Source organism: Erythrolamprus reginae, chromosome 8 (genome assembly GCF_031021105.1).
Source record: "Erythrolamprus reginae isolate rEryReg1 chromosome 8, rEryReg1.hap1, whole genome shotgun sequence".
Lineage (NCBI taxonomy): Eukaryota > Metazoa > Chordata > Lepidosauria > Squamata > Dipsadidae > Erythrolamprus > Erythrolamprus reginae.
Window position 1 is genome coordinate 41,664,941 of NC_091957.1, and position 18,024 is coordinate 41,682,964.

Here is an 18,024-nt window from a genome sequence, read left to right on the forward strand (position 1 = left end):
CCATTTTCGGCTGTGACAGCCTCCTGCAACCCTCTGCCAGCAAAAATGGAGTTCAGGAGGACCACAAATGGCTCTCACAAGCTCCATTTTTGCTGGCAGAGGCACCATGGATCAAGTCTTCGCTGTTTCCAAGGCGGCCCCATGGGCCAGCTCTACGCACTCTGCGGGCCAGATCTAAGCACCCTATAGGCCAGATCTAAGCACCCTATAGGCCAGATCTAAGCACCCCATGGACCAGCTCTAAGCTCCCTGCAGATCAGATCTAAGCATCTTTCAGACAAGATCTAAGCATCCAAGGGAACAGATCTAAGCACCCCGCAGACCAGATCTAAGCACCTGCAGGCGAGATCTAATTACCCTATGGGCCCCTGGGTCGTGAGTTTGACACCCCTGTTGTATAGCTTCCATGTATATCTAGATTGAGTCTTAGGCAATAACCATAATGAAAGGTGACTTAAGTCTGATGTATGAACATGATGTACAATACTGGTGATTTGCCATCAGATTGGTATTAACTCTTAGCAACCCCATAGATTTTCTCCGTGGATCTGGCCCCAACTTGGTCCATCCCCACTGCAATAGTGGCCCATTTTCCTTGCTGTTAGTTTTCCACTTCTTCTCTTTCCTTACAGCTTTCCCAGCCCTCTCTAGAGCATTGGTTCTCAACCTGGGGGTCAGGACCCCTTTGGGGATTGAACTCCCATTTCACAGGGGTCGCCTAAGATCATGAGAAAAGACAAATTTCCCATGGTGATAAGAACTAAAGCTTCTATTCTGGCGCCTTAAAACATATTTTTAGAATCCGACCAATCAGGCATTTACAGTGGGGGTGTCCCTCTAACCTTCCTGCCAATCAGCTTAAAGCTCTGTTGGGAAAATTGGCACTAGACTTATGGTTGGGGGTCACCACAACGTGAGGAACTGTATTAAGGGGTCACGGCATTAGAAAGGTGGAGAACCACTGCTCTATAGAGGCATAATATGTGCTAAGTAGTATAGCATGAATCAGAACTTTGGTGCTTAAAGTAAGAACTCTGGATTGCTGATAAAGGAGAATATTTGTAGCTCAGGGTTGAAATGAAGGGTCCTTGTTGGCTGTTTACTTGCAGACATTTCATTACCCATACTAGGTAACACCATCAGTGCTAGTAAGGAATGGGGTTGAGAGCAACCTTGTTTGGTAATGAAACATCTGCAAGAAAATTGTGACGCTCAGAGCGTATCAAGGACCCCTCAATTCTGGATTGATTACGTCAATGATCCCTTGGACTTCTTGGTTGTCCTTGGTTTCCTCAACAGTCTTCTCTAACACCAAAGTTCAAAAGCTTCATTATTCTTTCTATCTATAATTATATATAATTTATTTCTATATATAATTATTCTTTCTCTATAACTGTCTGGTTTGGTTCTGCAACCCAACAAGACTGACACAGACTTCAGAGGATAATCAGAACTCCAGAAAAAGCAATTGCTGCCAATCTGCCTTCCATTGAGGACCTGCACAAGTCAAAAAGAGGGCAGTGAAAATATTTACTGACCCCTCGCATCCTGGACATAAACTGTTTCAACTCCTACCCTTAAAATGTCACTACAGAGCACTGCACACCAAGACAACTAGACACAAGAATAGTTTTTTCCTGAACGTCATCACTCTACTAAACAAATAATTCCCTCAACACTGTCAAACTTTTTACTAAGTCTGCACTTCTATTTCTTCTAGTTTTTTCTCATCATTCCTATCACCCTTTTCCTCCCACTTAGGACTGTATGACTGTAACTTGTTGCCTGTATCCTAAGATTTTTATTAATATTGATTGTTTCTTCATTGCTTATTTGACCCCTATGACAATCATTAAGTGTTGAACCACATGATTCTTGACAAATCTATATTTTATTTTATGTACACTGAGAGCATATGCACCAAACAAATTCCTTGTGTGTCCAATCACACTTGGTCAATATAGAATTCTATTCTATTCTATTATATTCTATTCTATTGTTTATTTAAAGTCCATCTATAATAGGATGAACATTCGGAATTATTTCAAGGTGATCAGCATCTAGGGACTGTAGCCCAATGAGAATTGTGAAAATACAAATGTATACAGATTTGTATACAGATATACAAATGCAAATGCATTAAGCTAAGCTTTAAAGGAATTAGGTTTTCCCAGCTGGCAAAGTCATCCAAAGCTGTTTCTTTTTGGCTGGGGTGGGTTTTTGCAGCAAGCCCTCCGCGAATACACTCTGAAGTGCCGTTCCCTGGAAGAACAGCTGCTGTCTCTCCGTCACAACGACAGCGAGCGGGAATTCCGGCTGAAGGACCTGGAATACAGCAAACGAGCCTTGGAGCAGGAAATCCAGAATTTGAGACTCCAGGTAAGAAGGATAGAATCAAGATCACGCAAAGTGTTAAACCTCCTTACAAGGCCTTGGTAAGGCCACACTTGGAATACTGCATTTGGTTTTGGTCGCCACGATGCAAAAAGGATGTTGAGACTCTAGAAAGAGTGCAGAGAAGAGCAGCAAAGATGATTAGGGGACTGGAGGCTAAAACACATGAAGGACGGTTGCAGGAACTGGGCATGGCTAGTTTCATGAAAAGAAGGATCGGGGAGACATGATAGCAGTGTTCCAATATCTCAGGGATTGCCAGAAAGAAGAGGAAGTCCAACTATTCTCCAAAGCACCTAAGGATAGAACAAGAAGCAATGGGTGGAAACTAAACAAGGAGAGAAGCAACTTAAAACTAAGGAGAAATCTCCTGACACTTAGTACAATTTATCAGTGGAACAGCTTGCCTCCAGAGGTTGTAAATGCTCTAACACTAGAAGTTTTTAAGAAGATGTTGGATAACCATCTGTCTGAAGTAGTGTAGGGTTTCCTGCCTAAGCAGGGGGTGGGACTAGAAGACCTCCAAGGTCCCTTCCAATTCTGTTGTTGTTGTTGTTGTTGTTGTTGTTGTTATTATTAAAACTCTCCAACTCTCCTCTTTCCTTTGGTTAGTTGATGTTTAGAATTCCAAGGGCTACCCTTGAAAAGGGTGGAGCATCCCCTTAAAAAAAAAGGCCGATGACCATCCCCTGTGCCAGTGGTCTCCTTTGAGGGCTGCTTTCTATTCTTGCCAAGTCTTGCTTGGATCCAGAAGCAGCATTGTAACAGGAAATTAGATACAATGGCCATACATTTGCAGTCATGTTGCATATTGGGGGCTGCGCTGTGAAAAAGCAAGTTGGGAATGGAACATACATGAGCATCAATTTTAGTGCGTTTAATTTGAATTGTGATTCAATCAACTGGATCCCTATTGAAAAAAGATACAATCTTCAAAGAGGGACAGCATATAAATCCAAATAAATAAATAAGTAGGTAGGTAAGTAAGTAAGTAAGTAAGTAAGTAAGTAAGTAAGTAAGTAAGTAAGTAAGTAAGTAAGTAAGTAAGTAAGTAAGTGAAGACTTTGGCCAGTGGTAGTTAGTTAGCATAAACTGGACTCGGGAAGGGAAGAGAAAGGAGGGAAGAAAGAGAGAGAAAGAAAAAAGAAGGAAAAGAAAAATAGACACAGAGATAGAGAGATAAAGGGAAGAGAGAAAGAGAAAGAAAAAAAGAAAGGAAAGTAAATGAAAGAAGGTAAAAGAAGGAAGAAAAGAAAGAAAGAAAGAAGAAGATGAACAAAAGGAAGGAAGGAAGAAAAGGGAAGGGAGAGAAAGGAATGAAAGAATAAGAAAGAAAGAAAGAAAGAAAGAAAGAAAGAAAGAAAGAAAGAAGGATCCAGATTATAAATATCTCATTATGTTGAGGTTGCTTCAAAGAACTATTAGCGAGGGATTTTTTATTGCAGAAACTAAAATATTTTTCCTTTGTTCAGGCTTCCACCAACCCTCTGGGCCAGACCACCACAGATGAACTTTCCAGCCGCTACGTAGAGATGATCAACCAACTCCGAGAGGATAAAGACCGAGAGATCCGCAGTCTGCGGGTAAGTTGGCTTCCTTATCAAGGAGGCCTTACTGATTGACTCTCTGTTAAGCCATTCCTGTTTTGTAGAGCTGGGCCCTCTACAGATGTTGACACCTGTTTGGCCTCGTCTGGCCTGGAACCTAGCTGGGTTAAGATTGTTGAACAGTGAACCAAGTGGACATCCCAGAAGTGTAGACTAGCTTAGGGCATTTCAATAGAAGATAGTGGCAAACAAGTCCTACGCTGTTATCAGGAAAACTGAAAAGTGATATCCATCAGTGATCCAACTTCACTCAAAGGCATGGGAGTGACATAATGTTCCAGTATCTCAGGTGTTGCCACAAAGAAGAGGGAGTCAACTTATTCCCCAAAGCACCTGAAAACTGAACAAGAAGCAATGGGTGGAAACTAATCAAGGACAGAGGCAACCTTGGGCGTCCTCCTCGATCCACAGCTCACATTAGAGAACCATCTTTCAGCTGTGGCGAGGGGGGCGTTTGCCCAGGTTCGCCTGGTGCACCAGTTGTGGCCCTATCTGGACCGGGACTCACTGCTCACAGTCACTCATGCCCTCATCACATCGAGGTTCGACTACTGCAATGCTCTGTACATGGGGCTACCTTTGAAAAGTGTTCGGAAACTTCAGATCGTACAGAATGCAGCTGCGAGAGCAGTCATGGGCTTCCCTAGGTATGCCCATGTTTCACCAACACTCTGCAGTCTGCATTGGTTGCCGATCAATTACCGGTCATAATTCAAAGTGTTGGTTATGACCTTTAAAGCCCTTCATGGCATTGGACCAGAATATCTCTGGGTCCGCCTTCTGCCGCACGAATCCCAGCGACCGATTAGGTCCCACAGAGTGGGTCTTCTCCGGGTCCCGTCAACTAAACAATGTCGGTTGGCGGGCCCCAGGGGAAGAGCCTTCTCTGTGGCGGCCCCGACTCTCTGGAACCAGCTCCCCCCAGAGATTAGAACTGCCCCTACTCTCCTTGCCTTTCATAAGCTCCTTACAACCCACCTTTGTCGTCAGGCATGGGGAAACTGAGACATCTCCCCCGGGCATATACAATTTATGCATGGTATGTTTGTATGTATGTTTGCTTAGTAAATGGTTTTTTAAAAATATTTTAAATTATAATTATTAGATTTGTCATGAGCTGTTTTGTTTTGTTGTGAGCCTCCCCGAGTCTGCGGAGAGGGGCGGCATACAAATCTAAATACAGTGTTCCCTCGATTTTCGCGGGGGTTACGTTCCAAGACCTCCCGCGAAAGTCGATTTTCCGTGAAGTAGCGGTGCGGAAGTAAAAACACCATTTTTGGCTATGGACAGCCAAAAACTACCCCCACGCACCCTTTTTCAAGGCAGCGCAAGGAGCCGGGCTTGAAATTAGGGCAGGGAGCGACGAAAGTGCGGAGGTCGGCAAAGATTGCTTTGAATGTCGGCTGCCCCTGCCCCCCCAGCGCCTCCGGCCCCCTTGCTGCTACCGCCCGCCCGCCCGATCCACCCCTCTCACTGGCTTTCTTCGGACACGGGTCCTCCTGCAGCAGCGCTGGCGGCTACGGCTTCTCATCCTCCTCATTCGGCCGGTAGCCACTCTGAGCACTTTGAGAATGCCTGCCTCGCCCCTCTCACAGTCCCTTAGCTGAGAGCACTTTCGTCCCAGCTATCAGTGAGGGGGCTGCAGGAGAGGTGGGGGCAGGCGTTCTCACAGAGAGGGAGAGGGAGAAAGAGAGAGAGAGCAAGAGGGGGGAGAGTGGAAGGTAGAGAGAGAGAAAAAAATGATAGAAAAGGGGAGAAAAAAAGAGAAATGAGAAAATGATTGAAGCAGAGAATGATTGAAGCAGGAAAGAAAGAGAAAGAGAGAGAGAAGTGACTCTTGGTGATGACGTATGACGTCATCGGGTGGGAAAAACCGTGGTATAGAAAAAAAACCGCGGAGTGTTTTTTAATTAATATTTTTTGAAAAACCGTGGTACTGTATAGCGTTTCGCGAAGTTTGAACCCGCGAAAATCGAGGGATCACTGTAATTAAATAAATAAATAAATAAACCTACAAACAAGGAGAAATCTCCTGACAGTGAGAACAATTAAACAATGGAATGACTTTCCTCCAGAAGTTGTGAGTACTCCACCACTGGAGGTTGAGTAGAGTAGAGTAGAATAGACTTAGACTTGATTTGAATTCTTTATTGGCCAAATGTGATTGGACACACAAGGAATTAGTTTTAGGTGTATATACTCTCAGTGTACATAAGGAGAATAAAATGCATTCATCAAGAATAAAAAGACACAACGCTTAATGATAGTCAGGGTTACTAATAAGCTATCAAACTGTATCAAATAAAAACAATATAAATCGAAAGATACAGGCTACATTGTTATAGTCATAAGTGAGAAGAGATAGAAGTAGATGTTAAACAGAGTGATGGCATTTGGGGAGGGTGGGAAATGTCCTTGTGTCTAGTTGTTTTGGTGTGCTGTGCCCTATAGTCATTGAATTGGTCTAGGGTTTCCATCTTGAGCTGGGGTTTGGACTAGAAGACCTCCAAGATCCGTTCCAACCCTGTTATTCTCTGATATTTCGATAGGGCGGAGCACTTGTTGATATGAGCTTTGTTGTTTCTGTAGAGCTCCTTGTCCGAATTCCAGAAGGATTTCTCAAGAAAGCAAGGAAGCGACACTGACCTCCAGATAAGACTCCAAGATTTGATGCTCAAGTTAGAAGACAGGGAGGCTTGCATCAAACGACAGGAAGACGTAAGTAACGGAGGGTTGGGGCAGATTCTTGACTCGATCCTTAATGAAGGAACCATTAAGGAAAAGTCACATCCCGGCTGAGACTAGCAAGGCTGTATATAAAAGCCAGCAAAACCTCACACCCCCTTTCACTGATGGTGTTACCTAGCTTGGTAATGAAACGTCTACAAGGAAAATAAGATCAGGAAACACCAAGAACTCGACTCTCAGTCTCAGTTTTCTCCTGGAATGGTGTCTGTTCTGTTTGACGGATAAATTATTTATTATAAAGCAAACACACACGTTGGAAACATGGATCGAAGCAAAGGGATAGTTTGAACACAGTTTTTCAAGAAATCATTTAAGTCTAAAGCATTTTCAAGCTGGCAGATAAGGCTCAGGGAATCACACCAAACTAAAAGCAAAATCTTCACTAATTAGAGATGTCTGGTTTTCTTGTTACTTTACTCACTGTTCGGAACTAAAAGATCTACTGTAAAAAACGGAACTGAGATTCAGAAATGTTGGAGCATTCTCTCAGAGCACCGTCTTCAAGCTTGCCACACCTCTTTTCCCAGCAGCCTGTTCTAAATATTATGCCAGGGGTAGAAATATTCAATGTCTAGATCTCTAGCTATAGAGATATTCATGTCTTTCTTTCATTCTCCTAACACTAGCGTCTAATACAGTGGTACATCTACTTACGATCTTAATTCGTTCCAGTTCTTAAGTAGAAAAGTTTGTAAGAAGAAGCAATTTTTCCCATACGAATCAATGTAAAAGCAAATAATGCGTGCGATTGGGGAAACCACAGGGAGGGTGGAGGCCCTGTTTCCTTCCAGGAGATTCCTAGAGAGGCCCCATGGAGGCTTCTCCTTGCCTTTTCCGGCCCTGTTTCCTCCCAGGAGATTCCTAGAGAGGCCCCACAGAGGCTTCTCACTGCCTTTTCCCACCCTGTTTCCTCCCAGGAGATTCCTAGAGAGGCCCCACAGAGGCTTCTCCCTGCCTTTTCCCGCCCTGTTTCCTCCCAGGAGATTCTTAGAGAGGCCCCACGGAGGCTTCTCCCTGCCTTTTCCGGTTACAGTTTCGGAGGCTCGGGTTTGTAAGTGGAAAATGTTCTTGGGAAGAGGCAAAAAAAATCTTAAAACCCGGTTCTTATCTAGAAAAGTTAGTAAGTAGAGGCGTTCTTAGGTAGAGGTACCACTGTATAGGGTCCTCAACGTCCTCCTCCAATATTGCCCTAACTGTGTGTGTGTGTGTTTCTACAGTCTCTGGTGGTTCCCCAGGTTCCAACTCTCCTTCACTCTCACTCTCAGATTCAGATGGCAAGAACACTGGTCTGCGATGCCAGTATTCTTCCACCTCCTGGTCCTCGAAATCTGTAAACAGCTGATCCGGACATGGACCACTCACAACAGTGTCCTTTAGAATTTCATTATAGTCAGTGTTTAATTTACATCTCCTTTCCTATTTTCAGCAAACTTAAATAGCATTAGGAAGATTTGGCACTGTCAAAGGAGAACCACAGAGTATCAAATGTTGAATAGTCTATAAGGGATGATGTCTTTTTGCCTGAAATGTTTTTTTTTAATCTTTTAGGAACTCTTCAGATTGAGGCAAGAAAAATTAACCATCAACCCATCCCAAGGAATCACAAAAACCATCATCACAAAAAAGTAATGCTATTATGAGCAACTGGTTGTTTCTGTTTCTGAAAAGGTGTATTTATTTTTTGGGTACCAATATTTCTGTCCTGAATCAGCAGCCACAAGCCATCAGACTTAAAAAGAAATACATCACCAAACAGCAAAAGCTAAAACTTATTGAAAAAAGTACAGTTACTGAGAATAAAATCTACAGAATGTATTTCTTTTTTTAAAAAAAATGTAATTAAAAACTGCAGTAATTCCCTCTGGCAGGGTTTAATTTAGCTAAGATTTGCAATTACATTTCGTAGGAGAGGTTGAGATAGAAAAGGTTTCACCACTTTTTATCACAGTTAACATTAAATTTGGTCTCCCGATCCGCTGGAGAAAATCAAAATTATAAAAAAATCAAAAGAAAAAAAATAGAAACAATGCAGGAATGTTTATGCCATATGTAGCCTTCCATTTCTTCTAAAAGTAGATAAATAAAATTATATTCCATCAGACATAACTCAGCTGGAATAGTTTGATTTTTTTAAAAATAGGGTGGGGTAGAATCCTTGTACAAACTTTGTCTATGTGTGTGTGAGAGAGAGTGACTCAGTCTTTGACTAGTCGCTGCAGTATTTTTGGCAAGGATTTGGAAGCTGTGTGTCATTGCCTGCTTTCTAGGGCTGAGAGAGAATGACTGGATCAAAGTCACCCAGGCTTTGTGCCGAAGAAGTTACCGCCACCCAGTTTCTAGCCTGATGCCCAAACCGCTAACCCTTAGCTGGCTTCCAATCTAGTTGTGTCAATTGTTGCAATAGACGGGTTATAACCCTGCTTTGAAGTATGAGAACCCAAAAAAAAATCACCAAAATCTCTCACGCGCATCCCCTTGCGAGATTTTGCTTCCTGCGCAGAAGGAAAATCTTGCTGGGACACACACACAGGCATGCAAGACAACCGAAGCTATGCGCACAATGCACTGGTAGCAGCGGTAACTGGAATAGGCCCCTGAATGGAACAGAAGTCGCCTTCAGAAGTTGTGGGAGCTTCATCACTGGAGGCTTTCAAGAAGAAACTGGACTGCATTGGAATAGGCTGGGTCTCCTGCTTGGGCGGGGGGTTAGACTAGATGACCTACAGGGCCCCTTCCAACTCCGATTCATCCATTAACCCATCTGGAACCGCCTTCTACCGCACGAATCCCAGCGGCCGATAAGGTCCCACAGAGTTGGCCTTCTCCGGGTCCCGTCGACCAAACAAGGCCGTTTGGCGGGCCCCAGGGGAAGAGCCTTCTCTGTGGCGGCCCCGGCCCTCTGGAATCAACTCCCCCCAGAGATTAGAACAGCCCCCATCCTCTTTGTCTTTCTCAAATTACTCAAGACCCACCTTTGTCGCCAGGCATGGGGGAGTTAGGATATTCCTTCCCCTAGGCCATTACAAGTTATGCATGGTATGTTTGTGTGTATGTTTGGTTTTTATAATAAGGGCTTTTAGTTGTTTTATTAAATTGGATTGTTACATGTTGTTTATTATCATTGTTGTTAGCCGCCCCGAGTCTGCGGAGAGGGGCGGCATACAAATCCAATAAATAAATAAATTAGTCATTGTTGATGTCTTACTTCTCCTCGCTTTTCTCCCCCCAGATACAGGAATCATTATCCTATCCTGGGCCTCCTGTCAGATGACTACAATACTACGTCATCCAATGTTGGGGAAACCCAGACGATTGTGATTGAAAAAACCGGAGAGAGCTGGCAGAAGGTAAACTTCCCCTGGCAGAAGGTCTGCCGCATACCGTTAAGTGGTGCAGGAGCTTCAGGATCTGAACCTTAGGATTTGAAAAGAGGGGAGGTCGTGGGAACACAGTAACCAAATCCGAACTGCAGGCAGCCTTTGTTCTGTCTAATTGAGAAGCCCCCCAAGAAATGCCCCCCCCAACTGAAACACGCATATAAAGATTTCCAGAATATATTTTAAAAATGTTCATAGCAGAAATAATGAACTGCATAAATAGATACCAGCGAACACTCAGAAGCATTCCAAGACTCATTACTGGCTTCTTATCACAGTCTCAGACCAGAAGCCAAAAACTCATTAAGATGTTTCTTTGATGCAGTCTTTTAATCACCATAACTCACAGTGTCTTGGCAGGAATCCTGGAGAGGCAAATTGCAGCTTCTAATATTTAATTCTAGCAGAAATAGTTCTCAGTCACAATATCTAAACCATGTCCCTTTTGTCGAATGTGGACGTTCACAAATACTGTAGTTCATCACGAAACACCTTCTTATATAGTCACAAGGCGTGGCCAAGTGTTCTATAGAGCAATTCACACATAGATCTCTTCCATTTCAAATAATCCTGCCTGCTAATAGTCCTGCGCACCTTTGCATAGAGAAGAGGCATTTCCTCTTCTCCCGAGTCACTCATGGCCACCTCTGGAGGTGCAACAGTCCTCTGACTCCATATCCTCTTATCAGACCTGGGTGCCAAATACACTGGCCTAGGATACCAAAACACACCCATCTCTCGATGCTCAGAATCCGTGATAAGCTGAGCAGGACGCAGACAGGCCACAACAGCCTCCGACTTACAACCGTTCATTTAGAAACCATTCAGAGTTACAGTGGTAGTAACTCTGAATGGTGTTTAGGATTGGTCCTCACAGATACGACCATCGCGGCCTTTTTCAGGATCGCATGCTAAATATTCGGGTGCTTACAACTGGCGTTTATTTACAATTGCTGCAGAATCCCAGGGCCACGCGGCCGCCATTTGCGAGCATCCCAGAGGGCGTCCGACAAGAGAGTCAATGAAGGGGGGAGCTAGATTCATTTAATGACTTGTTCTGCCGGGCTCTCTGGTAGGAGCCTCCCGAAAATTCAAGGGTACAAATTTCAGACACACACACGTTTGAAAATTCAAAACAATGTTCTTTATCCCAAAAGTTAAAATAAACTAAGCACTCTTTTTGTATTGCAAAGAGCACTCTTCCCAAAACAACCGGGTAGTCTGTACAATTTCCCTTAATCAGTCTTTAAGTACTTAGCTTGCAGTTGTGAAGAAACTTCACACCTCTTCTTCCACAAAGTGAAACACCCACACACTTTGCTCTGCGTTGGTTTCAAAAATCAACAAACAAAGTGAAGGCACAATTCCTGAAGAATTGCAATCAGATACTCTTCCATAACGGCCAAACCCACACGCTGCTGTTTATAGCAGCAGCCCTAATTACTGGAGTCCCACCCAAACACAGGTGGCCTCTCTTATCTCCTGTAATATGTCCTTACTTGGTCTCTTCTACTCATAATTCTGCGCTTGTGTGTGTCCAAGACGTCTTCATCCGAATCAATGGAAGATAATGGAGATTGACTGCCTGGGCTGTGTGCCAAGCCCCCCTCTTACAAGTCACTCCCACCTTCTTCTTTGTCCGAGGAAACTAAACACTGAACTGACTCTGTCAGCAATAACACAGGCCTATGCCATGTTGAAGTTTCCCCTGCATCCACCTCCACATTCCCTGGGGCAGGACCTGGGCCAGAGCCAACCACAACATGACTACACAATTTGTTTAACTGATTCACTTGACAATTGTGTGTGTGTGTGTGGGAGTCTTGAATAGAGCACCGGATTCAAAATCCCTTATCAAACGTTTGCTTAAGCAATAGGAATTCTGGTCTCCAAATTGTGGTCATATGACGAGGACTACCTTGACTACCCATACCTGACTACTTCTGCAGATAGTCCTCGACTTACAATGGGTTGTTTAGTGTGATATAGTGTGTGTGTGTGCGCCCACAGCCAAAACCCAATGTCCTCCCCCCCCCATGCATTCATTCATTCATTCATTCATTCATTTATTTATTGGATTTGTATGCTGCCCCTCTCCGTAGACTCGGGGCGGCTTGCACCCAATGGGGCGGCTTGTACCCAACCCTTGCTCTGATCCCCCATGCATGCTCACAACCCCTCACACTGCCCCGCCCCCTTGTGTGAGGACAGGGCTTACTGAAGCCTCCGGTCTTCCGGAAGGCCCATTGGGCTACTTTTCACTCTCCAAGGTTCAGGAAATCCTGAACGCTTGGGACAGTGAAAAATTGCCAAAGGGGCCAACCAGAAGTTTGGAAAAGAGCTTCCAGGTGGCCGGTTGCCCATTTTTCGCCATCCCCAGGCTTCAGGGGGCTTTCCTGAAGCCCGAGGAGAATGAAAACAGCCAAAAAAAGACCGAAAATCCAGTGGCCAGCATTCGCATGCATGCTGGAGCTGACTTATGGCAATGCCTTGCAAGCCCTCAGATATGGCTTCGTGTCACCTGTGGCATGTGTGCCATAGGTCCACCATCACTGGTCTAAGGCAATGGTGGGATACCATTATTACAGGTTAGTTAGGTGTTCTGTCAGGCTCTCTGGTAGAATCCTCCCAAACATTCACAGGTACAAATTTCAGACACACACACACGTTTGAAAATTCAAAACAATGTTCTTTACAATGAAAATTCACTTAAACCAAGCCCTCTTTTGGTATAGCAAAGAGCACTGGTCTCCAAACAAACTGGTAATTTGTACAAGTCCCTTATCAGTTCTGTGATACTTAGCTTGCAGCTGTGAGGCAATTCACAGTCCTCCTTCTTTCACAAAGTGAAACACACTTTGCCCTGGTTTAGTTTCAAAGTGGGGAAAAATCAGAACACAAAAGGTCAAAGTCAGTAAAGCAGTCAGGAAACACAACGATCAGATAATCCTCTACAATGGCCAAACCCACAGGCTGCTATTTCTAGCAGCCTCACTAATTACCACAGCCCCACCCAACCACAGGTGGCCTCATTTTCTTTGATAATAATCTCTCAGTTGCTGTTGCCTATGCATCGCTCTCCGCATGTGTGGCTGTATCATTAACTCTTGTTCTGAATCCAAGGAGGAGCTAGATAATTGATCTCCTTCTGAGCTGTCTGCCCCACTCTCCTTCTCCCTGTCACTCATGTCTTCTTGGTCAGAGGAGCCTTCATCAGCAGATTCCACCGGGGGCAAAACAGGCCTGCAGCATGTGGATGTCTCCCCCACATCCACAGTCCTTGGGGCAGGAGCTGGGCCAGAGCTAACCACAACAGTAAGGAGACCTCTAAATTTTACTAATTGCTATTTGGTTTTGAAGGCCAACTCCTTACATCAGAGCTAGACAAAACCCAAAACGTTTGGGATAAATAGTAATGCATCAGTAATCAACAGAGATGGAGATGAATAACATGTCCTATTCTCCCCTCCTGCCAACAGGAATCGTTCACTTCTGATTAAAGTTTTGCCGGCTTCTTTCGAGAATGAGCAGATCTGTTGGACAAGTTGTGGCTGAATCCAAAGAACCTGCATCAGAACAAATATTGCTGTGTTATTGTTTTGCTTGCCCTCCGCCCCCATGTAATGCTTAAAAGCCTGAGATAATTCTGGATCAGTCAGGGTTGGAAGGGGTTGTGAAGGCACACGCTAGCAAAGGCAGCATTTGTACTTGTTATTTGCAGCAGTGGGCTTCTACTTTCGAATTTAATTGGTCAACTGAAGCAACGTATGGGGGTCAGGAAGGGGTGTGGGCTGGGGGATTCAGAAATCACATTTATGGTAGCTATGCTTCCGTCTTCTCCGTTTTTATTCCAGGGATTTGAGAAACTATCAGATACCTGCCTGACGTTTCAGTTTGCAGAGTTTAATAATTACGGAATAAATGTTTGGGGATTTTTTTTACTTTATTGGAAAACCTCAGTATGTTACCAATATTATCTGGGAATTGGTAGAGATTCTCGGATCATGGTTGTCCCAAAGGTGCTTTTTTCAGGAGGTAACTGGGTTTTCTTCTTTTTTCTTTGAAGGTGTTTCGCTTCTCATCTAAGAAGCTTATTCCTTGCAGACAACTGATAATTTGCATCCTTTTATAGGCTTGTTGAGGTCGCTTGGAGATTTATCTGTGTCTTCAAGGTCACCTGAGAAGTAATAATTTAATAATAATAATTTATTGGATTTGTATGCTGCCCCTCTCCGTAGACTCGGGGCGGCTAACAACAATAATAAAAACAGCATGTGACAATCCAATAATAAAACAGCTAAAAACCCTTATAATAAAACCAAACATACACACAAACATACCATGCATAACTTGTAATGGCCTAGGGGGAAGGAATATCTCAACTCCCCCATGCCTGGCGGTATAAATGAGTCTTGAGTAGTTTACGAAAGACAGGGAGGGTGGGGGCAATTCTAATCTCCGGGGGGAGTTGGTTCCAGAGGGCTGGGGCTGCCACAGAGAAGGCTCTTCCCCTGGGGCCCGCCAGTCGACATTGTTTAGTTGACGGGACCCGGAGAAGGCCAACTCTGTGGGACCTTATCAGTCGCTGGGATTCGTGCGGTAGAAGGCGGTTCCGGAGGTAATCTGGTCCAATGCCATGTAGGGCTTTAAAGGTCATGACCAACACTTTGAATTGTGACCGGAAACTGATCGGCAGCCAATGCAAGCCAAGGAGTGTTTTGAAGAACCATGGGCTTCTCATCAAGTATTCTTGGTTCCTGTAGTCTGCAATTTTTTCTCTGGAAATCCATTCCTACTTACACACCATTCAAAGGGTGTTCACCCCAAATTGTAAAGCTACAGACCAAAATCCCCACTGCTAAGCAAGACAGACTTTTAGCTACACAATTTGGTGTCCTACACAATGGAGGTAGGAATGGATTTCCAGAGGAAAAAATGCAGACCACAGGAACCAGGATTACTACTCAGGTGACCAGGAGGGCACAGATAAACCTCCAAGTGGCCTCAACAATGGATGCAAATGATCAACTGTCTGCAAGGAGTATAAATCCTTCCATTCATCACTATCCTGCCAGAACTGAAGAAGCTCCTTGGATGAGAAGCAAAACCTCTTCACAGAAAAAACAAGGAAGTCCAGTTGCCTCTTGAAAATGCACCTTTGGATTTATCTGGGGATGCTAAGATTGCTTCCACCACAGCCTATTAATGATAGTAGTCAAAAGTTATTTGACAAGTAGTATACTTTTCTTTAACATGTATTTTCTCACTAGCAATTTTCTGTCCTTTTGGAACAGACGGACTTAGTACCTTTAGTTAAAATACCTAATCGGTAGAATTTGGGTGTAGGGTTGGCTTTTGATATTGCTGTAGTTACTCTGCGGTGGGCGGTGGGTCAAATCTTGAACAGACAAGCTTGGACCGAATGCGGTAAATTTTTGTTCTGTGCTTTGATTTGTTGCATGAAGCTAAAATCTTAAGATGTGGAGGAGGAAGGGAAGGGCTGGAAGGAGAATTGGTGAGAAAGGAATTTTGCTTTTGCAGTTGGTTAAGATTTTTATGTTGTTCGGAGAAAATTAGATAATGCTTACAGGCCGTTACAGCCTGAAGTTGAAAACTGGCTTTGGGATTTGAAAATGGTGCTTGTTCGAGTGTTGAGATGCATACGATGAACTAACACCATCTGCAAGCAAGGTGGGTTGAAGTTGTGCCTTTCATTTAGTGCTGCAGAAGACTCACCTTCCAATTCAGGAAGACAAGAAGGAGAGATGGAGAACAGATGACCCATTTGCAAGACGGATGTTTTAGATTCTGCTGTGCTTAGATGCAGCACGCTTGCTTATTCTTGGTAGCTTATAGAGTCAACTGAACTGTGTAATAAAGGAGACTTATTTATAGCTCGGGGTTGAAATGAGGCCTCTTTGATGTTCTCTGAATTTGGTTGTCTTGTTGCAGATATTTTGTTACCAAACTGGGTATCCATCATCAGGACTAGAAGGCAGTGAGGTTTGTAATTGCGTCTTGTACATAAGCAGATAGCAAAGCCTGCTTCCTTCTAGCCCTGATGATGTTACCTAGTTTGGTAATGAAATGTCTAAGAAAGCAACCCAGCTCAGAGACCAATGAAGACCCCTCAAAACCATCTAACTTTATAAATGAAAATAATGGAGTTGTTGAAACATGTGTAAGATCCCATCTCAAAATTGCCTTTAGGATTTGAGGCTGAAGAGCTTGCGGTGACTGGTCAACGCAAGGAACATCTTATGATGGTGCAACTAATATTGACGTCAATATTTAACCTTGCTTCCAGACTAACAGGCTTGGGGCTATCAGACCCAGAGTGCAAAATCTCTGTAGAATAGTATATGACCGGGGTAGGGATGGTGGTAGAATATGAAAAACATTATTTGCCTCTATTTTTGTTGCACAGTTCTATGAAACCTGGTTAAACCCTAACTTGCTTTTATAAGCTGCGTTACGACTTTTAGACAAGGGAACCTAGTAAATAGCTTTAAGGCTATGTTCTTTATACTGTCGGCTCTCAAAACAAAAGATTTCCCAGGAGTTAAGTTTTCCAAACAATCATTGAATGTATTTATCAATGATGGCTTTTAGATGTATGAGTCAGCTTTTGATGTCACTTCATTTCCTATTTTGACAAGAGGTTTATTTCATCTCTCATCTTTTGACCTGAAAAACATTTGCCTTTTGTTCAACAGCGCTCTTTTAAAAACACAACACACAGAGATCTGAAATGCTAAATAATAATAAACTTAATAATAATAATAATAATAAATACAGATAATCTACAACTTCCACCGACTGTTTGAAGACCAGAGCTCTCTGCCAATTTTCCTAGAAGCAATTCCGATTGAGATTTAAATTTCAAGTCGGGTCAGGCTCTTATACACAAGTTGCAATTTTTAGACAGAGCGCTTTGAAGAAATGGAAAATAAACTCTGGCCTCTGTGAATGTTGTGATTTCAAAGGAATTGAAAATATGGAGAATGTGGTTCAGTTATTATTCACAATTCGAAAGAATTATTGAATGCTGTTGTACCAATAATGGCTTTTGGATGCTCCGAGTCCTCAGAGAGGGGCAGCATACAAATCTAATAAATTATTATTATTATTATTATTATGAGTCAGAGTTATCCAGAGTTGCTCTGGATAACCAGGTGGGCCTCATATAAACTTAATAAATAAAATAACTCAAATCAGCTCCCATATGGAGCTTTTATTCTTAGGCAGCTAAATCTATGTAAGCGTCAACTCACAATGGTGACCTACTGCGTATATACTGCAGATGTATCATATATATTGAGTAGCCATACCATAACTGATATGGGGCTATTTAAACAGAAAAGCATAGACAAGCCTCAATATAACAGAAACATCTTATTTGATAGTACATTACTTCAAATTTATTATATTTTTATTATATTTTCTGACTTGCCAGAGAGAAAGTGTTGAGGCTCACATCTCTCTTCTCACTTCCTTGATCTATAGCTGGGATGGCGAACCTATGGCCCAGGTGCCACTTCGGAGGGTGTGCTAGGCCAGTGTTTCCCAATCTTGGCAACTTGAAGATATTTGGACTTCAACTCCCAGAATTCCCCAGCCAGCAAATGCTGGCTGGGGAATTCTGGGAGTTGAAGTCCAGATATCTTCAAGTTGCTAAGGTTGGGAAACTGTGCTAGGCATTGCCCTTGGTCAGCTTCAGTGCGCATGTGTGCACCAGCCAGCTGATTTATGGTCTTGGAGAAGGCTGTTTCGCCCCCCAGAAGCTTCAGAGAAGCTTCCTGAAGCCCCGGAGTGCAAAAAACTGCTCAACGGCAAACTGGAAATTGAGAAAATGGACTTTGTTTGCCCGTTGTGCTGGTTTTTGCACTCTGGGGCTT

At 43.4% G+C, this 18,024-nt stretch overlaps 1 protein-coding gene across 1 annotated transcript in view; it reads left to right on the plus strand.

Annotated features, from left to right (window-relative positions):
• POF1B (POF1B actin binding protein) overlaps window positions 1–17,739 on the plus strand; it is a 69,391-nt gene extending 51,652 nt beyond the window's left edge. Inside the window, exons 10-15 of the mRNA XM_070759755.1 lie at window positions 2,227–2,379; window positions 3,867–3,977; window positions 6,591–6,719; window positions 8,298–8,374; window positions 9,979–10,096; window positions 13,606–17,739. Coding sequence (XP_070615856.1) covers window positions 2,227–2,379; window positions 3,867–3,977; window positions 6,591–6,719; window positions 8,298–8,374; window positions 9,979–10,096; window positions 13,606–13,626 — 609 coding nt within the window. The 3' untranslated portion in view covers window positions 13,627–17,739. The remainder of the gene's footprint in view (window positions 1–2,226; window positions 2,380–3,866; window positions 3,978–6,590; window positions 6,720–8,297; window positions 8,375–9,978; window positions 10,097–13,605) is intronic.
• The last annotated feature ends 285 nt before the right edge of the window (window positions 17,740–18,024 follow it).